The sequence below is a fragment of the Molossus molossus genome, unplaced genomic scaffold (genome assembly GCF_014108415.1).
Source record: "Molossus molossus isolate mMolMol1 unplaced genomic scaffold, mMolMol1.p scaffold_m16_p_8, whole genome shotgun sequence".
NCBI lineage: Eukaryota > Metazoa > Chordata > Mammalia > Chiroptera > Molossidae > Molossus > Molossus molossus.
Window position 1 is genome coordinate 39,136,681 of NW_023425402.1, and position 24,325 is coordinate 39,161,005.

Here is a 24,325-nt window from a genome sequence, read left to right on the forward strand (position 1 = left end):
TTAATAGTACTATGAGACTTTTACCTTATATAGTTCAAAGTCTCTTGCAGATGTTAAGAATGTCATGTTAAGGAATACTGAAGATGAGCTTTTATAGCTAAAGGGTTGTCAGTTAATAAATATCTTTTTCAGACTAGTCAGAGCAATTTAAATTTCAATCAGAGAGGGTCCAGAGACCTCTTTAAATTCCTAAGAACAGAATGACATGATCAGAGAAACACTTCAGAAAAAGTAGTCTGGAAGCAGTTATCTGCTGACCTTCGAGTCCCCAACTCTCATATTTGTTGAATGAAACCAACTTATTCTCTGCTCCAAATCCTACCATCATCCTATGAAGTTTCAACATTCATGTGGGAGATTTAGCCAATACCTTAACTTTACCATTCCTTGGTCTCATTAATTCTAACTGCCTCACTTCTACTCCCAGGACTCACCCAAGACCTTGCATTAGTTAAAATTGCACGCACAGGAAATTTAAGTGCAAATAGCTCAAATTCAAGTCTCTCCAACCCTCTCATGCCCTTCCCCCCATGGCCCTGTTCATTCTTCCCAATAGCTCTCCCTTGCTGGGCACTGTCACAACAACATGCTCCACTTTCTTTCACTTCCGCCTCCTGGACAACTGCAACCCTAGATTCAGTGCCATACAATACATTTTCCCTTTGACACTCAGGCTTCTAAACAGGCTCCGGCACTGCAAACCATGATGTTTCTGCTGGCCGAATCCTAAACTCTACTCATCAATGCTCCTATTTGTCCACAATCCCCTTTCTCCAGCATTCCCCTCGGCAGTACTACATCACATACATAATCATCCTTAAGATCACTCCTCAGTTTCAGCAGAATACAACTTTGTCTTTTTCTTGCTGAGCAAGCTGATGCTTTAAGGAGACCTTCAATTGCGCACTGCTCTGCCACAAACATTACCTTCATCCCCCACCGTTCCCTTTCCTTTCCTCTGTCCCAGAAGATGAAGGGCCTCCCTTCTTTTCAAGGGCAAACTCAAGGTCATTACCAAAACCATACCTTTGATTCCCTCTCTTCTGCCTTCTCTAAGACTGTATGTAATCAAAAATATTTGCTCTTTCTTATATCCTTTACCCTGCTCTTTCTGGTCCTATTACCCTTTCACCCATAAACACAGTAAAATTTCTTTCATTTTTAAAACCCTTTCTTGAGCTGGGTTTCCCTCTAGCTACTGTCTTATCTTTTTCCTCCTTTCTTATCCAAAGATTTCCAAACATCTTTATTGGCTAAAAATAGTTATTACAACAACCCATTATTAATCAGACAGGAACTAAATCAAGACTCAAAGTCAACACTAACAAGGTCAACTACCAAACCTTTTGGATTCTACACTTCTCCACAGGACTTGGCATTCAAGACACACTGTTTTTACCTTTTACTTTTTAATAATTCTATGTTTCACTTAAAACCCAAAAGTAGAGGAAAGCTGCCCCAGCTGGTTTGGCTCAGCTGTTGGCACGTCGGCCTGTGGACCAATGAGTTGTGGGTTTGATTCCAGTCAAGGGCATGTACCTCGGTTGCGGTTCGTCCCCAGCCCAGGTCAGGTCATGTGGGAGCGACCAGTCAATGTGTCTTTCTTGCATTGGTGTTTCTCTCTTTCTCTCTTCCCCACCTCTCTCTCATTCTCCCTTTCCCTCCCTCCCATTCTACCTGATGATAAACAACAACAAAAAAATGTCCTTAAGTGAGGATTTAAAAAAACAAACAAACACAAAGTAGAGGAAAGCAACCTGGTGATCTCAAAGCAGGAGGTCAACAAATGTGTGCTAAGGTAATACTCCGTGCCAAACAAATAATTTACTGCTGTGCTAAAGAAAGGGGATATTTGTCTTTCTTGGCTATGTCAAACAACAGACAGAAAATTTGAATAATCTTCCAAAAATTTTCTAAATTCTTGAATTTTCAACAGAACATGTTACTCTATTTCTCTAATCCCTTCATTTTTAAACCACTGAAAATAGGCATAAATTCAACTGAAACTGCTCTGGCGAATGTTCCCAATGAATACCCTTCAGTCATATCCAATTGAAACTTTCTGCTGATATGCCTAACACACCCTTCTCTTCTTCTTGACAACCTTGACTCCCTTGACTTCTTCATCACTCCACTCTCTTGGGATCCTCACACCTTCTAACTATTGTTTTTCCAATGTCATGTTTGTAGTCTCCAAATGGAAGTATAATTTTACTTTTACCAAATACTTCTCCACTGAATCAAGACTATTCACTGATGAACATGACCCATACTTTCCCATGCCCTCTGTGTTTGATTCTGTTCATGTTGGCCCTACACTAATCTCTACCTGTCCAAAAGCTATCAATTCTTCAAGGACCAATTCTTCAATGAAGCTTTTACCCATCTCTTGAGATTTTCATAATCTTTTCCTCCTTTGTACACCCATAATTTGTATTTCAATTACCCTATCGAATATTTATTCTTTTACATTCTCATCTGTCGTATCGGGTCATAAACTCTTTCTTCTTGACTGCTGTAAAAACAAGTGCTAAAACCATGCTTGGCACATAGTAGGAACTCATCAAATTTTACCTAAGACAATTATTGTTATTCATCTTTGCATTCCTCAGACCTCTAGTATAGCAATGTTTCTTAAATATTATATGATCAATCAATTTAAAATTAATTAATCAATGCCCTAAGAATGAATGAACTCTTGTTGAGAAAGAAGAGCAGATAGAGGGCTCACTTACAGTAGGTGGTGGACAGATAAAGAGAAACTAGTGGACAATATTAAAGAAAATGGCTAGGAACCCCAGAAGGAAATAGAGGAAACCCTACAGAATATACAGGCAATATATCCATCTATATATTTAACAATATGCAGGCATAGTATCTATTTCATGAGTTATCTTTGAGCTATAACACCTTCTTCTGCCAGTCTGCCAGGATGAAGGTAGATTTCTCTGTGTATGGGTGACTTTGTCTCTGACTCAGGCTGGAAAACACAAAGCCAAATGGAATGGTGGTGTATTATCTAGTGACAGTATCTAGTTCTCTCTGAGCCTCCTTACACACAGGTAGAAGAGAACTAACCATAAGGACAAAAGGAAAAATGATGAAACCTATTTTAAGTTGGTTTCCTAAAATGTTTTCAAGTGGAATACACCAAGGAAATTTACTACATAAAAAAGCATTTTTTTTTTTTTTGCATCAGGGAAAAAAATGAATTCGGATCCTGTTTTGTTTTTTTGTTTTTTTATCCTCACCCGAGGATATTTTTCCATTTTCTGTACAGATAGAGTGGGAGGGAGAGAGAGAGAGAAACATCGACGTGAAGCGACACATCGAGTGGCTGCCACCCGCACGACCAACCAGGGCCGGGGACAAACTGCAACCGAGGTACGTGCCCTTAGCGGGAACCGAACCCGGGACTCTCCAGACCGCAGGCCGATGCTCTAACTGCTGAGCCAAACTGGCCAGGGCCTGTTTTTGTTTTTTAATCCTCACCTGAGGATGTGCTTATTGATTTTAGAGAGGGGGGGAGGGAGAGAAAAGGAGAGAAATATCAATCTGTTGCCTTCCCATAAGCACCCCAACCAGGGATTGAACCCCAATCCAGGTACATGCCCTGCTGGGAATTGAATCTGCAACCTTTCATTTTAGAGGATGAGGCTCCAACCAACTAAGTCACACTGGCCAGGGAAGGATCTTGCTTTTTATTTATTTATCTTTTTACTTATTTTTATTTACTGATTTTAGAGAAAAAGGAAGGGAGAGGGAAAGAGAGATAGAAACTTCAATGAGAGAGAACATCGATTGGCCGCCTCCTGCATGCCCTCCACTGGGAATTTGGCCCACAACCTGAGCATGTTCTGTAACTGGGAATCGAACCGGCAACCTCTTGGTGCATGGGTCAACGCTCAACCTCTGAGCCACACCAGCCAGACAGGATCTTGTTTTTTAATTATTTTATAAGAATATCCTTCTGCCAACTTTTCTGTATTATGGCTTTTTGATGTGAGTACCATTTCCTTTGAACTTTAGTCATTTTTAGTACAGCCAAATTGAATGACTTCTTTAAAGTGCTATTTTTGGACAAATACACAGGGAAATTAATCATGGTACTCAATAATGGTCTGGGTGTACTATTTCATTATTTTCAGTTTAGTCTGGGAAATATTTAACCAGTTTTTCACCCAGAGTAAAAATGTTTCAATTTGTTAAAAAATACTTGTTAGTGGAAGTAGTCAATGACACAAATGTAGTAAAATGAAAACCGTCCCTGCCACTTCTGTGCAGGCAATGCCAGCTAGTCGTTGTCTAAAACAACACGCTTTTGTCTGCTAAGATATGACTTGAAAAGTCTGGAAGATGTCCCTCTCCAAGACAAGGGTCATGACACCACCAGTTCTAGACAAGACTCCTTAAAGTGCACAGATCTCTGGGAACGACAACTCCATTTCTAATGCATGTCCATCGAAGGTGCACTCTGACAGTTCACTATGTACCTGGACTGGCAAACAAAACAACACATTTGCAGATGTAAAGTGTCACTGCTAACAATATAGTTCACATTGTTTACAATGTGGGTTCAACAAATTCCCATAGACAGCACAACAGATTCCGAAGGTGGCAGACCACTGGAACCAGAAAATATGCAGAGCTATGACTAATGTCCAAAACCCTGGATACAGAGCCGGAGAGACTGAAGAGATCAACAAGGAGGCTGAGAAAAAGAAATTCGCATGAAAAACCTATGTGAACCTCCATCTCCTCCTTTCCCGCAAGTCACTTCCAAGGTACATCTCCTACAGGCAGAGCTGATATTACTATCTCCCCGATATTGTAAGGCCTCTTCTGTGTGTCACGCTACTTCTTTTGATTGGCATTTCTAGTTCCCCCCAAGGCTAAGCTGTTGCACAATTTCAGGGCACAACCCTCACAGAGTAACCAGCCGGAGCCCCCCGCGTGGTGCAGTGCCGGCCATGGCCATGTGGTGCTGCTGTCTTCCCCACTTCGCTCACTGTCCAGATCACAACCAGACTTCATGGCTTCGATCATATTCCACTTCCTTGATGTGAAAAATGTCTCTTAATTCTATTTCTCTTACCTAAAAAAAGCTCTATCTTTTCACAAAATGGCTTTGGCCTCCAAGTTCACGGTGTAAGTCTGCTTGTAAGAAATTCTGAAGGTGAAGAATAAGTATACTGGAACCCCACCCTTGAACATCCTCAAAGTGTAAATGATACGGTGGGAGGGACATTGGCCTGAGTGACAGGGAATCTGGGTCTAGAGCAAATGTAACGACATTGCTGAGTACACTCGGCAAGCCACATAACTTGTCTGAGTGCCAGTTTCACACATGGAGTTTAAAAGAGGTAAACAAGATACCTCAAAGATGCTTGTCAGTGCCAGTATTTTACAGAACCTTGGAATACCACCTCCAGAGGGAGAGTGTATGAATCACGCACAGCCACTCCATAATGGGAGGGTCATAGGTGCATTTGAAGGTCAGGGAGACAACACACAAGATGCTCATACCTGTCAAGCCAAATGGCACAGAGGCCTGCCTCTATGGGGTACCTGCCTCTCCTCTCAATACCAAATCTTTAGATAGATTTTTTTTTTTTCTTATCTTTATTCTGGCAAACCCGGCACATTTTTACCAGCCCACTCATGTTTGCTAATGCCAACTGCCTCCCACTCTTAGCTACAACACACACACACACCCGTGTGACAATGCTAATACAGTACAGGTGTCTGCTACGAGAACATATAAATACAATTCTAAATATAGGAATGTCCTAAATTTTAACAGTCTAATATTGCAAAATCTGCATTTACAAGTACACATACTTACCTATGCATGTCTGTGTGTATAAGTATGTGGAGGATGAATTATTTGTTTTGCAAATGAGTTCACCGTGGGATTCCTGAAAATACTAGGTCTTTCATGTCTCTTTTCCTTCACAAATATCTTATATCTCTTACTTACTTATTGCTTCTCAGAAATACATCTATTGTGTAAGGTAAGGTATCCTGTATTTGTAAAAATTAATGGAGAACAAAATGTATTTCTTTGGAGTCTTCTGGCTAATTTCTTTGACATCCTGGGTGTGTGGGTTTATATAGGGTGGGGCAAAAGTAGGCTTACAGTTGTGAGTACCCAAAACACAGAGTTTATTCATGTATTATTATTTGTTAATTATTGTGTCATCTTCCATACGAACAACTGTAAACCTATGTTTGTCCCATCTTGTGTTTTGAAGCCTAGGCTATGGATCCATATCTGGCAACACCATGAGCATAACAGTCATATGAATCTTAAATGCCTCTCAGAGTTCACCATGATGCAACAGCCTTCTACCGGAATCAGGGTCCGGAAGAGCCACAGGCTCCACACAGGCCTCCGGGCCTGGAGAGAAGTGAGCTGATGACATTGTTTGTGATGATTTCCTAGGCAACCATTGTACCTTCCACTCAGGTCATTAATGTCTGCTGGGGACAGCTTTAAAAATTGAATTAATATATTCTGCCTCCTTACACAATAAATGTTAATGGAGGAAAAGCATTAACCACATTTCTGAGAGTGATGAAGCTATTTTTGGCGATGGTGGTACTCTGGAAAATTTCATCTTTTGTTCTGAAATGCAAAGGTAATTTTTATCCACAGGTAAAAGGTAAGCTCAATCAGTTTTGTTTGTTCGTTCGTTTGTTTTATTGATTTTTAGAGTGAGAAGAAGAGAGAGGGAGAGAGAGATAGAAACATCGATGAGAGAGAACATCAATCGGCTGCCTCCTGCATGCTCCCACTGGGGATCAAGCCCACAACCTGGGCATGTGCCCGACCAGGAATCTAACCGGCAACCTCTTGGTGCATGGGTCGACGCTCAATCACTGAGCCACACTGGCCAGGCTGGTTTGTTTGTTTTTATAAGTTGACTTTTTTTTATGTTTTCTATTTCTCTTTCCCCCAGGGGTTTCCTTATCTATGTGTACACACAGATGAGAACAGGAACAGATCAGGCTAGCCCATCACAGTTTAGGGTAGATTGAAAATAATACCTCTGATGCTAACAGCTCCAAACAAAGGCTTTTTATCTCACACAATCATTAGTATCCCCTAGGGCAGTGATTTTCAACCTTTTTCATCTCATGGCACACAGAGTCGCTTAAGTTCTGCAGCACACCAAAAAATATTTGTATTTTTTGCCAATCTGACAGAAAATAGGTATAATTTTTATTCATTCACACTGGACAGCTATTGTTGTGTTGGCTGTTGTCATTTGTTTAAATTTGACAATCTAAGGGAAAAGAGGTCAATGCCCCTGACCAAACAGTCAGGTGTTGCATGTTGTAAAACTTCTTGAAAACCACTGCCCTGGAGGCTCTTGCAAGCTGAGAACCTAACAAAAACAAGAAGGGAAACTGCAACTCCACTCTTAGGTCATCTTCTCCTCTGCCCACCCCACCCCCCATCACACACCAAAAAAAGAGGTTATGGTTTCCTCATTTCCACAGATATAATTGTCTAGAGCTCAGGAACTCAGAAGACTCCCAACTCCCTCTTGGATCCTTAGGCACATAAATGGAATGGAGGACACGGCTCGGCCACTACAGAAGGTCGGTGAGGATGGGCTGTGGGAAGAACACTGGACCAAGAACCAGGAGGCCTACGATGAGCTCTGGACAAACCATGAACACTTCAGGGCCTCGGTTTCCTCATTATAAAATGTAGATAATGATACCTACGTTTTTATTGAGGTTGGATAAGATAACAGACTTGAAAATGCTTTGTGAAAGTATTGCAATGAGCTGCTTATTTGTGTGCATCTCCATTCCTATGACATTGTAGAAAATTAAAGCTGAAAGTTCTAAAAAACGAAGAAAAGTGAAAGGCTGGTGTAAACAAAGCTTTCTTTCTCTTTCCTCCCTGTCTGTCTCCCTCCTTTCCCTCTATCTCTTTATCTCTCTTTTACTCTACCTTCTGGAAAAAATCAGAAGTAGCATTTGATCTTAACTCTACCTTCTAATAATCATGATTTTCCAACAGTTTTCAACCATAGTCAAAGGCTAAATTAGATAAACTCATTGATTACCTACTACTAAGTATAGGGACCTGTGTTAAATCATTACCAGAATCATATCATGAAGAAATTTTCTGCTTCTAGAGAAGCCTAAAGTTGGAATCAGCTGTTTATATATTCATTCATTCAATAAATATTCAGTGCAAACTGGTGCCAGGCACTAGGGATTTAGAAATTAATAAGAAAAAACATAGTCCTTTTCCTCATGAAGCTTGTAATCCCGTGAGACAGGTTCATAGTCTCTTATTTTATAGCTTAAGAACTAGAAACACAATAGGTCAGGAAATTTGACTCTACCTGCAACTCTCCTTCCATTATACTGAGTAGCTGGATGAGGTCTTCTTTGGATAACTCCAAGGATTTCTTATTCTTTCTTTCACTTTCTCCAGATGGTTTTAGGTGTCGTTTGACAGTTCCTGAGGCCATGACATCCTCCTCCTTTCTATTTGATTTGTTCTTCTTTTTTGCATCTTCTGAGAGACTTTTATCATCAACATTGCTTATGATGGAGGATTTGGGGCAGGAGATATGCCCGTTGGATGAACTTTCACCACCCTGGTTTCGGGATCTCATTCCCACCTAACACAAAAAAAAGATTAGATGTTTTTGAAACCACTGAAATTATTATTTTGTAACTACTTAGAAATGTATTGCAGCTTTACAACAAAGAAAAAACAAAGGATCAGTCACAGTTAGCTTCCGCATAGCTTTAATTAATGTATCATTAAAACCTTCTGGAAAATGTTTTGATGGTCTTCAAGAAAGAGTGAGAATGTAATTCTAACCTGACAAACATCTCAAACCAAATGATCAAAGTCAACATCAACAGTACTAAGTCATGTTGATGGTATGTATCTGATACAAAGTGATAACGGCACTTTACCTTTGTGGTCTTCCTCCCTCAAAACATTACCCAAGTTTTGTGAGAAAAATATCAGACAGATCCCAATTGAGAGACACTCTACAAAATTCATGACCAATTAACTTTGAAATGATCAAAGTCATCAAAAACAAGGAAAATCTGAAAAACTGTCTCAGCCAAGAGGAGCCTAAGGACACATGACAACTAAGTGTGGATGAGATCCTGGAACAGAAAAAAGACATTAGGGAAGCCCTGGCCGATTTGGCTCAGCAGTTGGAGCGTCAGCCTGCGGTCCGGAGAGACCCGGGTTCGGTTCCCGCTAAGGGCATGTACTTCGGTTGCAGTTTGTCCCCGGCCCTGGTTGGTCGTGCGGGTGGCAGCCACTCGATGTGTCCCTTCACGTCGATGTTTCTCTCACTCTCTCTCCCTCCCACTCTATCTGTACAAAAAATGGAAAAATGTCCTCGGGTGAGGATAAAAAAAAAAAAAAGACATTAGGGAAAAATCAAGGAACTATGAATAAAGTATGCACTTAGTCTATTGTAATGTATCAATATTGGTTTATTAGTTATGACAAATGGATCGCACTAAAGTAAGATTCTAATTGTAAAGGAAACTGCTTTTTGCAACAATTCTAATTGCAACAATTCTGTGAATCTAAAGGTATTGTGAAATAGAAAGTTTAATTTTTAAAAGTGATTCTAAATTAAGTCCATAAGAAAATTCAAACCTCAAACCCTGCCAGGAACCAACTGGAAGTGACAATGTGCAGAGAAATCCACAAAGGGCGGAGAGGGTTAAAATGGAGAGAGGAAAAGGAAAAAGCAAAGGGAAGAGGGTGGTGTCGTTTTTAGTGATATGGAATTCTATTTTTACCATAGCCTCTTTTTTTCAAAACCAGGGGTTGTTTTTTGCTGAGTTTCTTTTTCTTTTCTTTCTTTTTTTTTTTTTTATGTCAGTCATTTACAGGAATAACAATAAGAGCACAATAAATTGGGAGAAAACAGGTCAATTACAAAATTAAAATTTTTTAAAGTATATTTTGAGGTAAAATAAAGAAAAAAGACAAAGCAGCAGCTAACTTGTCCCCCCGGGGAGCACCTTTGAGTCACTCCATGACGAATGTTTTACAGATTATCTGTCAGTCTGTGAGCAAAAGGGCTTAACCAACAGGTATGTTACAAACATACTGAACTCAAACACTAGGATTCAAGGGGGTGTGAAAAGCTCTAATATCGTGGGGACTGTGATACAAAATTTGCCTAAACCCTTAAATATAGTAGGTTAGGGCATGGACTTACTTAAAACTCACAGTATAAACAGTCCTTTCTCTGAACAGCTAAGGAGCAAGATTGTCATTACATACTCATTCCAGATAAAACACAGGAATGTTGTTTTCTGAAAGTAAATTTCCTTTATGAATCCAATCATACTTAAGAAACTAAGGAAAGCTTTTCAAAGCACTAGGTTTATAATAGAAAAATAAATACAGTGCGGTGTTTCCGTTCAGATAGTGAATATTCAATCCTTCCAACAAATCTTGAAATCTACATTCATGCTCCCTTTGTGAAGTGAACTCTTATATGGTGTGTATGCGTGAGAACTTTCTACAGCACCCTAACTATGAGCAACAGGAACAGAAGAGGTGGTCCTTCTCACTGGTGCCTGTTTTCTGGTTAACTCAGTGATTCGTTCTTGGAATTTTAGAGCATCTTTTGTGCTTCTCCGATGAACAAAGAATAGATGTTTCTTTGTAATGGGAGCCAGAGCACTTCAGAACAGACCTACTGTATTTCATCACTGCTTGTTTGTGCACAGAGTGGCTGACTTCAGCCCCAAGCTAAAAATAAAAATAAAAAAAAGGTGATGAATAGAAACTTTCAAATTTAACTCTTGACCTGTTACACATCACAACTAAGACACATGGGCTTCCCAAATTGAATTGTGACTCCTTATGACTCCATACCACATGTGAATTCCTTTTATCTGAAATAACCTTCTCTCTAAGATCTTAAGGCTCTTTGGAATGGTACATCAAATATTGATTTGGCAACTTCAACTTAGATCATGGGTTAATAGAAATTCCAGACAATAGTTCTCAAAGCACAGGAAGTGAGGGGTGATGTATTAAACTTAATTATACTAATCCTTAATCATACATAGCATTTGTATTTTACCGTAGCATGTGCTTATGTCTTATTTCCCTGGATTTCTTGTATCTTTTATAGTATCTACAGCACAAAAATATTCCTAAAATAGGACATGCCTAACTATCTATGTTACATGCATTTACTTAATCAGTTGTATTTGCAATCATGAAGAACGTGGTATTTTCTTATACCAACTCTATATTTAGTTCTTCCTAAGAATTTCAGTCTGATATTAATATTTTGGAATAAATATTATAGCATTATAGCTTTTATAGGATTATATTAATTAATGCATGAACATAATTATTGAATTAATTAATAAAAATCTATTACAGAAAAAATACGTTTTAGAATTATCTAATTATAGTATATCAGGTCAAAAGCTTCCATCCCTAATCTCTTCCACCTTAATTTACTTTGGCTGATGGAAAATCTCATGTGTTAGGCCCATGATGTTAATGTCTTAGCAAATATTTTTCTTCTGTGACACTGAAATTTCACATTAACTGCTTTCCTCTGACATGTGCGCATGGATGTTGGTCCTTGCTTGATAAGCCATATGGGATCTACTATCTTTATCTCCACAACAAAGTCAGCAGTCAGCACCTGTTCCATGTCAGGAACACAAAAACGCTCAGAGATTACAAACTAGTGAAGAAATGTTTTAGGAAAGAATTAGACAACATTAAGAGGGAGAAAAGCATAATTTCTCTATAGTGTAACCATGTCTGCAATCAATGTCCATGTCAAACCGCTTTATTCTATTTTATAATTCCGAACAATAATGAAATTATACGTATCACGTCTAGAAAGGTTCATACTCTTCCTCATTATAATAGTTCTCATTTATTGTTTCTTAAGTGTTACACAGTGTTCTAAGCATTTTACAGACAGCTTCTCATTGAAATTAATATTCACATTAACCCTATGAAGTTGGTACTATTATTCTCAGTTTTAAAGATACTTTCAACAATAAAAAATAAATAAAATAAGCCCTGGCCGGTTTGGCTCAGCGATTAGAGCGTCGGCCTGCGGTCCGGAGAGACCCGGGTTCGGTTCCCGCTAAGGGCATGTACCTCGGTTGCAGTTTGTCCCTGGCCCTGGTTGGGTCGTGTGGGTGGCAACCACTCGACGTGTCCCTTTCACGTCAATGTTTCTCTCTCTCTCCCTCTCACACTCTATCTGAACAAAAATAGAAAAAATATCCTCGGGTGAGGATAAAAAAATAAATAAATAAATAAATAAAATAAAAACTGATTCAATGTATTTTACTGAATTACACAGCTACTCCTAGTGAATAGAAGAACTAGGGTTTGAATCCAGTTCTGATTCCAAATACCTACTCACTATAGGGCTTTCCTCTAAGTTCTTAAACACGTACAAATTGGAAGGGGGGAAAACACGCTGTAAATCAGATGATCCAGAAAAATTTACAAGTGCTTACTAAGGCAATGTTTTTTCACTTCACACTACGAACTTGGAGAAATCCATATGTCTTCCTCTCTAGACACTCTGCAAAACTCATGCAATAACTGGAATTAATTTGCTAAGTAAAAACACTTTGTCTAAAACCATTAACCTACTGCAGAACTTGTAAAATGATGAGTCATTTAAAAATCTTCCTGAGAAGGAGCCTGGTCAATTATTAAGGATACAGGTTATAAAAACAGGATGCAAAGTCTGAACAGAGACTACACAGACTTATTGTGTAAAAAGCCCCAGAGCTAAACAATAGTAAACATTTAATCAGAGTTGGCCAAATCCTGTCCATTGTGCTTAGAGAAATAGCAGACAGGTAACAGAAAAGGCATCTGGCATTCCATAGGCTTAATGGTTGATCACACGGCTGCAAGTTTGGGACATGTAGATAATAAACTTTCTAAAAGAAGCCAAGAATGCCTTTGCTTCATCTTGGTGCATATCCTTCAAAGAAAGTTCTCCTTAAGAAAAGTTTACACCAAAGATTCATAAAAGATTTGTAATTTTTTTAAAAATCAATGTAATTTGGGCACAGATTCTTCTCTTAAATTTTTTTATTTTATTAAAAAAATTTTTTTTTTCTTTATTGATTTTAGAGACAGAGGAAGGGAGAGGAAGAGAGAGATAGACACATAGATGAAAGAGAATGGCCGCCTCCTGCACGCCCTCCACTGGGGATCAGACCCACAACCTGGGCATGTGCCCTGACCAGGAATCGAACGAGCAACCTCTTGGCGCATAGGTCGACGCTCAACCACTGTCACACCGGCCAGGCAATTCTTTTTAATAAGCAAATTGTCCTCACATAGTTCATGAAATACACTTACTTTTGCTTTCATAGTAATTAGTCAGCAATACTTTGCATGAAATTTGCTGACTAGGGTGTGAAGAAAAGAAAGACCAAATGTTATTCCAAAGTCCCCTCTTTCATCTGTGGTCATCTCTTCTTTGTTTTTCCCTCCATAACTTGGGCAATAACCAGACCATACTATCAGATGAATGATATCCTAGGAATCAGAAAATGTTTATAAAGATATCGGGTCATTTATAATGAACTAACAAGTATTTCTAGAGCATTTGAACAAGTAAAAAAAAAAGGATAAAGGAAGAAGTCTATAGCAATTGAACACCCAGTCTAGTTCCCATCTACATTCGCTACCACAGATCGTGACCTTGAATTTCTAGCATTTCCACTCCAGCTCCTGCCTCCTCTCAGATCTGCCTTTCTGTGTTACGATTCAGTAGCTCACAACACGCCCATCGCTACCACCAAAAAACACTTCTCTTCTGCATCAGCTAGCCTTTGGCAGTTTTCCTATGCTTCTCAAGTATCACCCCCTGCCTGTTTCTGGTTTTATTTTATCTGTATACTTTTTCAAGAACCTACTTAGTGCACAAGGTGAAATGTCACAATAATTTTATTTACATAATTTCTATTTTTAAATTACTTTATAGAATATTAAGGAAAACTTATAGCACCTAGTGCAAATGAAAGCACGCAATGACAGAAAAGCCTACTTTTTTGATAGTGTGGCCTGGCAAAGGGTCGGCTGCAAGTAAGGTTTCCAGAGCATTAGCATGGAACTGCCCTAATTCTCTCTTTTAAACGTAAATGACAACACCCAAAGCACCTAACATTAAAGGCAAAAGGAAACATCTGTTCTAGTTTTATGTGAATTTTTAAATGCTAAGGACCGATTCTCTGTCAATGTCCAATCATTCCCTCTGCATATCTTATCTACCTGCGTACTCTAGTTGTAAGCACTCCAACTAATGAAATGTTTAAACATTTCTCATGAGATTATTACTCATTTTAATAGCTAAGACTGTTCATAAGTGTTACTAGGTTTGCCCTTAAATTTCCTTTGTAATTAAAATATTTTTTCTTCATCCCACTTATATAACAAGTTATGTTAAGAGATATTTTTAATTCTCATTATCTATCCTCATAAAATCCTGAAACTATGGTTTTTGTTTATTTAAGTCATTTTCATTCTACTAAAACAGATCTATTCAGACCAACTGAAAATTCTTCTAAATAATTTAATGAATGTTAGAATTCAAAAAAGGGGGCTCTCTTGAAGTCATCGCAATGATGGTGTAATCAAGAGTTCAAGGTATAATCAAGGTGCCCGTTTTTCACTTTGCCAATTGAACTTATGTCTTTATTGGTCGTTCAAGTGGGGCAAAGAAAATATCCTTTTAAAACTCAAGCTAATTGGGTGTTTGATTTGCATCCTGTCAGAGGTAACAAATTGATTTGAAAAAAAAGTTCACAGGAAATATTGTAACTCTGGCAAGATAGAAAAATATTATTCTACCCTAGCCTAAAATCATGATAAAATATTTTATGAAATTCTCTTTCATATCCTTCAAGAAAGATAACAGCAGACCTGGGAAAGATTTCTAGAAAAAGGAGAGAGAGAGAGAGATATCAGGGAACTACTGTGAAATAAAAAATCTTTTAAATTAGAGACCTGGGACTAATTGAATGTATCATTTGAGAGTTTTCAAACTTTGAATGTAATATAGAGTGACCTCTCTTACCAACATTTTGATAAAAAGGGTTATCAGTTTACCTCTTCATGTTAATTTCTAGCATCTATAACAAGGTGTGTTATTTTTCCTTCAAAGAAATAAGGCTACTGTCAATTGTAATTAAGTGAATAGCATATAGCCATGTAGAAATACATTATTATGTAAAGTAATGACAAAATGACACCTTTTTTTTCCGGCATTTTCAACATCAATGTACTCATCCTTCAACCTCAAATACATTTTAAATATTATTTCATTTACAGTACTTTATTATTGTAATTCTGATGTCACTATTCCACTAGACATAGTATATAATTGATAGTCATTGATTACATAAAAAGAGTAAGTCCTTTGCCTGGCCTGTGTGACTCAGTGGTTGAGCTTCGACCCATGCACCAAGAGGACATGGGGTTTGATTTCCGGTTGGGGCACATGCCCAGGTTGTGGGCCCGATCCCCAGTGGGGAGGCATGCAGGGGGCGGCCAATCAATGTTCTCTCTCATCGATGTTTCTATCTCTCTCTCCCTCTCCCTTCCTCTCTCTCTAAAATCAATAAAGAAAAAAATGAAAAGGGTAAGGCTCTCAAATTTAAATTTCCTAACAAATTTTACCTATATTCTTTCTACTTGAGCACTACAATTTTTTCAGATATTTTAACAGTACCTCTGAAAAAATGCCATCATTTAATTTAATTAGAGTTGCTAAGTATTTGTTTTATTATCTTAGCAAAGAGAACATCTCTGGAAAATGACCAGATTTCTGGTTTGTCAGGATTAGATTTCCTTCCTGTATTTCATCACTTCTAAAAAGGCCCAACCCCAGGATTATATAAAAATCAGTCATTTCTTTCCACTAACAAAAGAGACCTATCCCTAGCCAGAAAGACAAATACCTTAGACTTTATCTCAGCAGTATATATTTGGTCAATTATTCTTAAATATCACCTGTATTCACAATGATGGCAGCTAACAGTCACTAAAGAGCTCATTATGCTCGAGCACTGGGTGAAGGTATACGGACGTATCTATCGTACCGTCTCATGAAATCCTGACAACAATCCACAAAGCAGGCACTATAATTATTCTTCTCATAAAAGATAAGGCAAGTAGACTTAGAGAGATTTAGATATTTGTCCGAAACAATATGGCCCGTATGTGAAAGCCTCAACTAGAATGTTTGGATTTTCCATGTGCATAGAGAAATCTGCAGGGAAGCTTTTACCGCCACATCAGAACCACTGCGATACAAATGTCATCCCGGCGACCATTCCACGGGGCTGAAGCAAGGTGAGGCACAGAGTATGGTATTCACCAAACAGTCGCAAATAACAATAATCAGTACAGAATCCTACTATTCCAGTGGATTCTTTCCTCTCCTTTCTACTAAATACCTTATTCTTCTAAGACCATCTTCTCCTTCCCATGCTCCCCACACACTGCTCAGTGCTACTTCTCAGTGCTTGACGTTTTCAAAGGAGCTAAAGTGGAACTTTGCCATTGCAGTTCTGACTTTTGACATTTTTGGATTGGGCAAAGTCAGTAAGATTCCAGAAACATAACAACTGTTATTTGACTGGATATACACTGAACTGGTTTTTTAAATTAGGCAAATTGAGAAAAATTCTAGTTTGCTCAGAAGCTCATTATTCCAGTAAGCCAACTGCAACATTTCCTGTTAGAAAAAAAATGTTTGGTCCAGGCTGTGTGGCTCAGTGGTTGAGCATCGACCCATGCACCAACAGGTTGCCGGTTCGATTCCCGGTCAGGGCACATGCCAAGGTTGTGGGCTCAATCCTCAGTGGGGGGCAGCCAATCGATGTTCTCTCTCATTGATGTTTCTCTCTCTCTCTCCCTCTCCCATCCTCTAAGATTAATAAAGGAGAAAAAAAATTTTTAAAGAAAAAAATGTTTGTTTTTATGTAGAAAATATTCTCAAATAATTTTATTGTATTTTCAAGAAAGGTGAGGCGAATTACAATTGCTGGTCAATGTTAACAAGACGGGTTAATCTCCATGAGGAGAAAGAGAGGCGGTGGTTTGGCTGATATCACGCTTCATGCTGACAGGAGAGAAAATGAAATACTGCACATATCTGTGTGCTGACGATGACTTCATGCATTCTCATTGCCTGCACACATGCCAACTGTACTCAGGTGTCCTTTAAATGCCTTTTCTGTTAAATCTCTAGACCATTTCTCAACATGAAAGAACAACTTAAAATCAGTTGTAATGTACGGAGTCATGGGTTGTGTCTGTTTTGAACTCCTCCTGACTTCTGTCTTTTCTAACCGTCCCTGAGCATCCCTTGGATTGGATCAGAGGATGGGGAGCCTAAATTAAAAACAGAGTCTAGCTACTTTATAACCAAGCAAAGAGGAAAGGAAAAATCATTCCTATTGAAACATATTCTATGAAAGCAACTGAAGCCACATGGTCAAAAAATGTTTATCTCATGTTTCAAGATGCTGTGTGAAGAGGCTGTGAATTCTATGTCAATCTATCAATTTCCACAAACTTACTTGCTATGCATGCAAAAGCTGGCAAGAACAGTAAAGAGGAGAACTTTGAGATTAGCTAACTAAGGTGCATTAGGGATTTAATTTATCTGAAATGTCATGCTACCACAATGCACAAGCTCCAGACTCAGTGTGTGGCCAGGAAGTATGTAAGAAAATGAGTCACCACCTTTTGGAATACTTTTTTCTAACCTAATAACCCATAGCCACCTCTCTCTCTTCTCCACCCTCTGGTCATTCTACCTCAGCACACGGCCCCCAGCCCCACGGTGGACTGTAAGGTGGCCCACGGCCTCATACATCAAAATCCATTTGTTTTCCTAACATGCTGAGTCCTCCCGGGCTTGTTTGCTAGTAACTCCAATGGATGAAGAAAGCTGTGTCCCCACCTCTAACCTCACACTCACTTCTTCTGTAACCCAGAACAAGATGCTTAACCTCTCCAGCCTATAATCCATTCAACTCTGCTGCTGCAGCATGAACACAACCACAGACAGTGCATCAACGGAAGGGTGTGGCCAGATTCGACCCCTCACCCTTAATTTGCCAACCCTGATTTAGACTGTGTGACAAATAAGATTGATGGGTGCATTTCAAGTGGGAGAAATGGACATGGTTTCTTCCACTCCTACTCCCTGCCCCAGTGGCTGAAAACGAGGGGGGGGGGGGGAGAACAAAATAATGTAGTAGCTATGCTATCTGCCCACCTATCCTTCCTTCTCTTCCAGGTAAGTTGAAGGAGGATGTAAATACAAAGGGTTCCTTTACATAGCTTGAGGAACCTAAGGTGGAAGAACCTGACATGCTAAGGTTTCAGAGTGGGATTTCCACTGGCATTAGGCACGCCGTAGGAAATGCAACAAACAACAGACTTAGCAGAACGTATCTGTACAAAGGGGGTGATGGAGACCGATGTCCACAGAGTAGCTGGAAGAGACACAGAAGTAGCCAAGTGCCCAGCAAGGTGGAAGGTATCTAGGAAAGACAGCTGGCATGCTAGTAGGAGAGTCACGAAGGCAGAGGGCTTCCACACAGACCACCCAAACTGGGGAGACGTGGGGGGCACAGCTACACTCGGGAGATGAGCAGCGCCTGGGAGAGTTAGGGTAGGTGCCAAGACAGCAGGAGAGACGGGCACTTCCCAGAAAGAGCTGTGGCCTTCACTTTCACCAGGCCCCGGGCTGGGAGACGACAGCGGAGAACACAGGTTGGGCTGGTTTCAGAGGCATGTGGCACATGGCCCCACCCTTGGTTTAATGCTCTGCTGTTGCTGTAAAAATTCTTAATTATTTTGTAACTAGAGGCCCCACATTTCCCTTATGCACAGGCCCCCTAAATTATGTGGCCAGTCCTGAGAGGCACAGCAATCAATCTGGACCAGACACTGGAGGTGCTCCGCCCCGTTACTTCCACAGGCTGCTCAGGTTAGCACGCTTCCCCTCCCGCCCACGACCCCCACCGATGACACACAGTGTGTGCGCGACACCCCCAAAATGAACTGAATGGCTTGGGAGAAGAAAAAAGAAAGACTGAAATGAGATTCTGATTTGTTCTAGGACTGACTTATATGTATTGAATTTAACTGAAAGAAATAGTTACCAAATAAAATTGAACTTCCCAAGAAATATCCAGGTTAAGTTCTCTACCTCAGGCAAGGATTCAAGGAAAGGAGTGTAGAAGAGGTAACTAAAGAGAAAAGTTGAACTCAGTAATAAAGAAATAAAGTACTATAATTATGTCGTCGAGTTTTATGCGATTTCTCAACTGTGAACTGTAATACTGGTTACAGTTTTATAAGCCATAAAGTACTACAGGACTTTCAGGCAATAGATGTAAAGCTGTTTTTCTTTAAATCGCATGGCTATTGTTCCTGCTCTAGCTTTGAAAAAGAAAAGCAAGAAATAAGACTCATACCAGGGTCCGGAAGTAACCATAGCTCAGGGACTTTCCAACAGTGAAATGACTGCTCGGGACCTCTCAGGGGGTTGATGAGGAGCTTTAGGAAAGAGGGGAGGGTACAGGTCTCTCTGTCTCTCTGACACTCTTTGCCACCCTCTCTAGGTACCTTTCTTACTTCTCCACCTGTGTTCCTCACCTATGCCTCTCACTGAAATTATGAAAATGAGATCCCAGCCCTGGACGGTTTAGCTCAGCGGTTAGAGTGTCAGCCTGCAGACTAAAGAGTCATGGGTTCGATTCCTGATCAAGGGCACATACTTCGGTTGCAGGTTCAATCCCTGGCCCTGGTCAGGGTCGTGCAGGAGGCAACCCATTGATGTGTCTCTCTCTCACATTGATGTGTCTCTCTCACCTTGATGTGTCTCTCTCACATTGATGTGTCTCTCTCACCTTGATGTGTCTCTCTCACATTGATGTGTCTCTCTCACCTTGATGTGTCTCTCTCACATTGATGTGTCTCTCTCACCTTGATGTGTCTCTCTCACATTGATGTGTCTCTCTCACCTTGATGTGTCTCTCTCACATTGATGTGTCTCTCTCACCTTGATGTGTCTCTCTCACATTGATGTGTCTCTCTCTCTCTCCCTTGCTCTCTATCTCCCACTCTATCCAAAAAAAAAAAAACAATGGAAAAATGTGCTGGGGATCACCTCTTAAATTAACCTGAGGAAGGTGGAGAGGAGGTTCTGCAATAGTTTAGGCAGAAACCACACTGACCTGTTACTATTAACCCCTGGTTTTCTGAGCTTGAGAACTATGTGTTTTATTTTATTCCAAAAATTGTTCTTGTGCACCATTATACCAAATAACAAGCACACAAGAAACATGTTGGGGGTAAGAAATCATAAAAGCGAATAAAATAGAATAGGTGGTACGTCATAGTCCAAGAGGAGGCAGAGTCAAGATGATGGAGTAGATAGACTCTGAACTCACCTCCTCTCACAAACACATCAAAATCATAACTAAATATATAGAACGATTATCTCTGAGAACCTCCGAAGAATAGCTGAACAGAATTTCTATAACTAAGGATATACAGAAGAAGCCACATAGAGACAGGTTGGGGGGCAGGTACGAACTCTGGTTAGGACTCACACCCAGTGTGGTGACTCACAAATAAGAGGGCTATCTGACCCACAGCGGCCTCTCCTGGGGAGCAAGGCGGTCCAAGCCCCACACCAGACTTCCCAGCCTAGGGCACCAATGTGCGGAAGAGGAGTCCCTGTAGTATCTGATTTCATAAACCAGCGGGGATTACATCCAAGAGAGATGAAGGGCTATGGGAGATGCTGTTCTTAAAGGGCTCGTGCACAGCTCACTTGTTTCAGGTTCCAGAGTGGAGGCAGCAGTTCAAGAAGCACGTGGGTCACATTGAGAGGGATTAAATAGACTAATGTTAGAACAAGGGCCTAAACTCCCTCTGGGGATAGGAGCACTGGTGGGCACCCTTGTTTCTTATTTGTGCTTCAACCTGGCTAGCCAGGAGAAGCAGGAACCAAATCAGCCACTCTCCATTAACCTAGCTAACACTGTACACCCCACCCCAATGTTCCCCTGAGATTCCGTCCCACCCACTCTGCTAGCCCCTGCCGGCGCTCCTTCTAAGCAACCCCAGATTCTGCATACAAGTGGTGGCCAGCTTCAGCTTGCAGCACAGTCTTTCCCAAACGCCCTCGAGCCCAGCACAGGCGGCAGCTGGCCTCAGCTTGCAGCACAGCCTTTTCCAAGGGCTCCCAAGCCCAGCACAGGCAGCAGCTGGCCTCAGCTTGCATTGCAGTCATTTCAAATGCTCCCAAGCTCAGCACAGGCAGCAGTCAGGCTTGGCTTGTATTTCAGACTTTCCCAAGAGTCCCCAAGCCCAGCACAAGTGGCAGCTAACCTTCATAATCTCTCCCATGTGGTCAAAAGCCTGACATAAGCGGCAACTACACCAGAGCTCCCCACAAGCAGCTTCCTAATCAACATATCCAATAGGCAGCCTCACTTGGCACCAGAACCCCGGCAAAAAAATTTTGCTCCGTGGGGCCAGCTCACATACACAAGATCATCCACAATCATCATGGTCGGTCCTCACAGCCAGTCAGCCTGAGGATCAAACTCACCCACCACTGCAATTACAGCCTAACTACTACAGGAGGGCACACACAACCCACATAGGGGATACCTAAGGACCACCTGGCTCTGGTGACCAGGGAGGACTGGGCCACTAGGTCCCACAGGACACCTTCTATCAAGGACCATTTTTCAAGACCTGGAGATGTAGCAGAGCTATCTAATACATACAAATACAGAGAAACAACCAAAATAAGAAGACAAAAGAGTATGTTCCAAATTAAAGAAAAAGACAAGCCCTAGCCAAGTTTGGCTCAGTGGTTAGAGCATCAGTCTGTGGACCGCAAAGTCACGGGCTCAGTTCCTGTTCAAGGGCACATATCTGGGTTGCAGGTTCAACCCCTGGCCCTGGTTAGGGTCATGTGGGAGGCAACCAGTCGATGTGTCTCTCTCACATCAGCATTTCTCTCTCTTTTCTTCCCTCACTTCCACTCTATCTAAAAATCAATGAAAAGTTATCCTCAGGTGAGGATTAACAAAACAAAACAAAAAGAAAAGGAAAAAAAGACAAAACCCCAGAAAAACAACTAAACAAAACAGAGGCAAGCAATCTGCCAGATAAAGAGTTTGAAACAATGGTTTTAAAGATGTACCATGAAATTGAAAGAGGAATAAATGAACTCAGTGAGAACTTCATCAGAGACAAAAATAAAAAGGAGCTAATGGGAACTGAAGAACACAATAACTAAAATGAAAACAAACAAACAAACAAACAAAAAACACTAGAGGGATTCAAAGTGGATTAGATAATGCAGAAAAACAAATAATCAATCAGGGAGACAAGGTAGAGAAACCACTCAACTGGTACAGCAAAAAGAAAAACTTTAAAACATAAGGATAATTTAAGGCACCTCCGGGAAAACATCAAGCATACCAACATTTGCATCATAGGGATCCCAGGAGAAGAGAGAGAAATGGGGGCAGAAAATTTATTTGAAGAAATAAAGGCTGAAAACTTCCCTAACTTGGTAAAGAAATAAATATCCAAGTTCAGGAAGCACAGAGAGTTTCAAACCAGCTGAATCCCAAAAAGCCCACACCAAGATACATCATAATAAAAACCACAATTTAAAGATAAAGAGAGAATTTTTAAAGCTTCAAGAGAAAAGCAGCTAGTTACATACAAGTAGCTCCCATAAGACTATCAGATAATTTTCAGCAGAAACTTTGCAGGCCAGAAGGGAATGGCACAATATATTCAAAGTGATGAAAGGAAAAAACCAAAAATATTCCACCGAGCAAAATTATGGTACAGAATTGAAGGAGAGATCATTTCCCAGACGAGCAAAAGCTAAAGGAGTTCATTATCACTAAACCAGCACTACCAGAAATTGTGAAGGAACATTTTTAAGTAAAAAAGAAAAGTCCAAAGCTAAAAATAATGTTGGGACTGCTATGGATACAGGCTACTTTGGGGGTGATAAAATATTTTAAAACCAGAGAGTGATGATGGTTGTACAACTTTGAGAATACACTAAAATCATGAGAATACTTTAAAATCATGAATTTTGTGGTATGTGAATTATATCAATAAAGCTGTTATTAAAACAAAATATCTGAAAGAAAATAATGTCACTGATAAAGGCAAACATTTAATAAAAGTAGTGGATCGACCAATTACAAAGCTAGTAGGAAAGTTAAAAGGCAAAAGTAGTAAGATCATATGTAACCACAGTAATAAATTAAGGGATACACATACTCACACAAATGTAAAATGTGATATCATTAACATAAATGTGGGGTTTTGAGTAAAAAATGAAGTGCTTTTAGAATGCATTTGAACTTCAACAGCCATCAACAGAGAATGCTATAAACAAAACTTGTTATAGATGAATCTCAAACCAAAAACCTATAATAGATACACAAGAAATAAAGAGAAAGAAATCCAAGCAAATCAAAAAAGAAAAAAATGTCATCAATGTACAAGAGAACAGAGCAGGAGAAGAAGAAGAAAGGAACAAAGAAGAACTAAATAAGCAAACAAAAACCAATGAATAAAATGGCAATAACTACATACCTAGCAATAATGACTTCAATGTAAGTAGACTAAATGGTCCAATCAAAAGACACAGAGTGGCTGAATGGATTAAAAAAAAAAACACTTGTGCATATGCTATCTACAAGATATTCACTTCAAATAGAAAGATACACATAGATTGAAAATGAAGAGATGGAAAGATATTTTATGCAATGGAAACAAAAAAAAAAGCTGGGGTAAGTGATACTTATATCAGACAAAATAGACTGTAAAACAAAAATTTTAACAAGCGACAACTAAGGGCATTACATAATGATAAAAAAAATCAATCCAATAAAAGGATGTAACACTTGTAAACATCTATGCACCCAACATAGGAGCACCTAAATGCATAAAGCAAATATTAATGGAAGTAAAGGAAGATATTGACAACAGTACAATAATAATAGGAGACTTTAACATCCCTTACATCAATGGATGGATCATCTACACAGACAATCCACAAGAAAACAGTGGCCTTAAATAAAACATTAGGCAAGATAGACAATAGATATTTACAGAACATTCCACCCCAAAACAGCGGAATACACATTCTTTTCAAATGCACATAAAACATTTTCCAAGATAGACCACATGTAGGTCACAAAACAAGTCTCAGTT

At 39.8% G+C, this 24,325-nt stretch overlaps 1 protein-coding gene and 1 non-coding gene across 3 annotated transcripts in view; one reads left to right on the forward strand and one right to left on the reverse strand.

Moving 5' to 3' along the window:
- The window catches only part of FILIP1 (filamin A interacting protein 1), a 201,132-nt gene that overhangs the window by 107,683 nt on the left and 69,124 nt on the right, over window positions 1-24,325 (reverse strand). For both annotated transcript variants that reach the window (XM_036248428.1, XM_036248427.1), the window contains exon 2: window positions 8,370-8,651. In XM_036248428.1, the coding sequence (XP_036104321.1) occupies window positions 8,370-8,645 (276 nt within the window). In that variant the 5' untranslated portion in view covers window positions 8,646-8,651. The remainder of the gene's footprint in view (window positions 1-8,369; window positions 8,652-24,325) is intronic.
- LOC118622132 lies at window positions 14,693-14,819 on the forward strand. The gene has a single exon (XR_004957951.1). It is a non-coding gene; the product is annotated as a small nucleolar RNA SNORA27 (small nucleolar RNA).